The following is a 4,691-nucleotide window of genomic DNA, read 5'->3' as shown; positions in this document are numbered from 1 at the left end:
ACGTTAAAATAATTATTGCTTTGTCAAAATGTACTACTTTTCTTCACGATATGTTGTGTTTCCAATACAAAGCAACTTTTAATGGCTGCTGCGTATTTTCGAGTTGATGTTTAGGCCTTTTTTAGTGACAAATGATGGGTTCACATAGGCATTCTTGGATGCTGATAAACTAGTCTCAAACCTTCTTTATTTTCCATATAACTCAATTAGCCTAAAAAATCGCATGGTCACCGTGGCTTTTTTTTTACTAGGGTGTATTTCAAGCTAGGAAATTTGCCTGTTTATTTGCACTTTGTCTCTCTCTGAAGTCGTACTACCGGGTATGCCTGTCAAAATATTTCTTTCATCCCTTAGAATTTTAGGCGTAACTGTGTGTTTGCGGCATCAAAAGTTATACCAATTCCTTTTTTAGCTGAACTGTGCACTGTGGAACAATGTCGGCTCCTTCATCTGTGTTTGGCAGGAAGATGTCGGTAGGCGTTCTCATTTTACGACCTGTGAGCTTCTTGAATGAAGGAATACCCGTTAATGCATGGACCATTGCGCTATATGATAAAGAAGCACGTTCTAGGCTATAGTCCTCATCAAATGGCTCTGCGTTTTTAGCGAATGCTTTCAGTGGTCCGACTGGAGTGCAATTCGTTCTTTTCACCTGTCCACTGCCTTGCGGATGCCCAGGTGCGGTGATGGCTAATGGGATCTGGAAGGTCTTACATAATTCAATGAATAACAGGCTCTCGAATTTCGAGCCTTGGTTGCTATGAAAGGATTCAGGCACTCTATGCTGGCAAATCTACCGATTCAAGAAATCAAAAGCAACCGTTTTAGCGTCTTGTGACTTTATGAGTTCTGCGTCTGCTGCTTTAATGAAGTAGTCTACCATAACCAAAACTTATGAGTTTCCTCTCTTGGTGGGTGGCAGAGGATCCATAATATCGATACCTACTCTTTTCCTTGGGTAACCTATGGGAATAGGTTGCAGAAGTGCAATGGCTACAGGATGAGAACTTTTGAAGCCGCTGCAAGTGCTACCGGTTTGGCAGAATCCTTTTACGTTTAGGGTGAGCGAAGGTCACCGGTATCTCTTGTTTCAGGCATCTAGCGTCTTCTCACCCACGTGGCACAGTTGCTCACGCACCTCTTGAAGTACTATTTATACTAATGAGCCGGGGACCACTGGGCGTTAAGGGAACCAGTTGTGCACTTTAGACACTCACACGGAACATGCTATTCCTGCATTGGAGTGTGTGTAGCCCTGTGTACTTCAGTACTTCGCCTTGCGCACCTGCCACTCAACTTGTGTCTCATACATTAAAGCAAAGTAATTGTCTGTTTGCCTTCGAATGTGAGGCGGTTTGAAAGTAGTTGATTGTTGGGTGGGAGAGGAGATGAAGTAGTTTGGAAGAGAAGAGTGGAAGTCAAGTGAATTGATGGAGTTTGGTGGAACAGTCATGGATGCGGGTGACGAAAACGGAAGTTGGGGAGGAGTTATGGCGTGTTGTTGGGATGTGGCAGAGGTGCCGACACTGCGCTGTGCGTGTGGCACAAATACTTCCTGAAAATCATGCCACTGCCGCAATGGTGTGTGTGTGGGAAGAAGGACTGTCACAACAATGAGTACTGACTGAATTAGTTGCAGCAAATGGAGGAATTGTGGGAGACTTGACCACAGCTGTAGTCGGATTGATTATTAAGGTGTGGTTAATGCTACTGAAGTAGGGAAGTAGCACGTCAGGGTGGATGGGTGAGCGAAGTGGTGGGCATTTCACATTGATTCATTACTACCAGATCGGGTCGTTTCCGCCTATTCCCCGATGATTTTTTATTTCCGCTAAGACTTTTTTGCAAAAGGGTAATTTAACTTCATCATTGCAAACATCGAGGCTGTTTAAACATGCGTTTTTCCGAGGTGCGCGAGAGTGCGTCAAATAACGTAAATGTGGCTGTAGCAACTGACATGCGCCACATTGTGGTGAAGCATATGGTTACTAGAGGTGGATGTACGGTGAATAAATTAGGCAAACAGCTCACTTTTCTTTCCGCTTTTCTGTCTTATTTCTTTTGCTGAGACTTTTTCGCGCAGATGATGACGTGTTTTCCTCCTTTTTTGCCTCTTTTAATAGTACACTGCCCACAGCATCCGTATCCAGTACGAACAGCGATGCGCCTGGTTTAAAGTCCGGCAAGACTAAAATCTCTGCGGAGCAGGGCATTTGCTCCAGTTCTTTAATTGCATCACCAAACTCTTTCGCCTACTTGAAATTCTTCTTTGTTTGCCTTTCGGTTAACTTATGCATCCTTAGTGAAGTCTTTAATAAAGCGCCGTGTTCATTTGAAAATTTTATTGATAAGTCCCTCCTGCAAGACTGATATGAGAATGGTTTTACTTTTTAGACTGTTCGAACCTTAATGTCTAATATGGTCTTCGGGTCCACAGCGCCTTACAAAGCAGTCAAGTCGGATGATGCAACAAAGGTTCAGCGCATGTGGATCTGCATAAGCACCCCATTACCATCCTTCAGCTCCATTATCTGCTCCGTCTTACACCCACATCACAAGGCCAAAATTTACAAAATCTAAAGATTATTAATTGGTTTCCTTGTGCACACAAAGTACAGCCCAAGATATTGTATGAAATACACTCAGCTGATTGTATCCATAGCACCGCAGTCATCTCCACCCAGTGTCAGTACAGCATTAGCAGAGCTCGCTGTCACCTTGCCCTCGTCCATCGTAGTCTCGCTCGCCGCAATCTGCACACACTTCCGAATCAATCTGTAAATCGTTTTGGTATGCGACCTGGGTTTTTCCAAAGAAAAACCAGAATTGAGCAGAGCTGTGTTATAGAGCATGTTCAAGACGTCTCCACAGACCTTGATCGGCTTACTCCCAGATGAAATCATTTCCTTGAGACGTAGTATTATAGGATCGTTGGGATTGATCTCCAAGTGCTTCTTCACACAATTGTTCAGAACTACATTTGGATTTTCTAGAGTCTGTGCACGCTGGATACGATGCATGTTGGCAGACCACCCTGAGGTGGATGTGACGATACAAGAGGGAGACGCGACAAGCCTGTTTGAGACTATTACGCTCTCAACCTTATCGCCCAAAATCTCCTTCATCACTGCGCAAGTTGGTTCAAATTCAGCCATTACCTGTGCAAAGCGCTCCTTCTTCTTATCTTCTAACAACTCAAGATCCAAACTAGACGTACACACCAACCTCTTGCCCAAATACTCCGTCATTCCATTCATCACAAACTCATCCATTGGATCTGTCATAAAAAGTACCTCAAGATCACGTTTCTTAAGTTCCTCGATGAATGCTGAGTCAGTAATACTCTCCAAACTTTCACCAATCATGTAGTAAATGTCATTTTGACCCTCCTTCATTCGGGACACGTAGCCTTTTAGGTCAGTCATCTGATCATGGCTCTTTGAAGAGTAGTAACGCAACAAATTGGCAAGTTTGTAGCGATTTTCATTGTCCTCGTAAACACCGAGTTTGATGCTCTTTGAGAACTGCTCATGGAACGTCATGTAATTCACCGGATCCTTCGACATCTCCTCCACTAACTCGATGCTTTTTTCTACCAAGATTTTCCGAATCCTCTGCAAAATATTGTCTTGTTGTATTGATTCGCGACCGATATTAAGGGGTAAGTTTTCTGCATCCACAACGCCGAAAATGAAGTTTAAGTACTCGGGAATGAGGTTTTTACATCTATCTGTGACCAATACTCTTTTAGCATAGAGCTTGACATTGTGAAGTCTTCCATTTTTAGCAAAGTAATCGATAGGGGTGTGTTTTGGTACAAACAACAATGCACGAAACACCACTTCATTTTCAGCTGAGAAGTGTGTGACAGCCAAATGATCTTCAAAATCCAGGCTCAGCTGCAAATAAAACTTGCTATACTCCTCAGGAGTTATGTCTCCTGGACTACGCATCCACAGTGGTTCGGTCTTATTTAGTACAACTTCAGTGGGAATTTCATTATCTTCATTCCACTCCTTGAAGTCGATAACGGACCAAATAAATTTTCTGCCAGGAGTTAACCTTATCGGGTAGGTGGTGAATCCCGAGTACTTACAGACGATCTCCTTAATTATGTACGGTTTCAGGTAATCAGACTGATCCTCCTTCATGTAGAGAATCACCTTGGTGCCACGACTCAAAGGCTCCTCACTGCATGGACAAATGGTGAAAGAGCCACCACCTGAGGACTCCCACATATATTGCTCATCATCGTTACTCTTGGAGATAACTTGCACCTTGTTGGCAACAAGGTACGCTGAGTAGAGTCCCAAACCAAAGTGACCGATAATTTTGACACCAGCATCATCTTTCGATGCACCTATGGGGATTTTTGCGCCTGAATGGGCAATTGTACCCAAATTTTTCACCATTTCGTCCTTCGTCATACCAATCCCCGTATCGATGATAGTAAGCGTGCCATCAGCTATGTTCGGGATAATCTACACCGAAAACCAGAACGTAGCAAAAATAATAAAACTAAAATCAACGCTTGTTTCATGGAAAAGCAAAACACTCACTCTAATGCACAGTTCCTGATTGGTATCAAGGGCTGATGGCTCCGTGAGGAACTTGTAGTGGATCCTATCCAAAGCAGTGGAGGCGTTAGAGATTAATTCCCTCAAAAAGATGTCCTTTTTTGAGTAGAAACC

The 4,691-nt window shown here is 43.4% G+C and overlaps 1 protein-coding gene across 1 annotated transcript; it reads right to left on the bottom strand. All coding sequences in view use genetic code 11, as the record gives it.

The window, feature by feature from the left end:
• Positions 1 to 2,642: 2,642 nt before the first annotated feature.
• EGR_10425 (Heat shock protein) lies at positions 2,643 to 4,427 on the bottom strand (the record flags this gene model as incomplete). The annotated part of the gene is made up of 1 exon (XM_024499674.1): positions 2,643 to 4,427. One exon carries the CDS (start codon positions 4,425 to 4,427, stop codon positions 2,643 to 2,645), a length of 1,785 nt encoding a protein of 594 aa, XP_024345902.1.
• Positions 4,428 to 4,691: the final 264 nt, after the last annotated feature.

Source organism: Echinococcus granulosus (assembly GCF_000524195.1).
Source record: "Echinococcus granulosus chromosome Unknown EG_S00219, whole genome shotgun sequence".
Lineage (NCBI taxonomy): Eukaryota > Metazoa > Platyhelminthes > Cestoda > Cyclophyllidea > Taeniidae > Echinococcus > Echinococcus granulosus.
The sequence above is the reverse complement of the archived record's forward strand: the minus strand, read 5'-3'. Positions and strand labels throughout refer to the sequence as shown.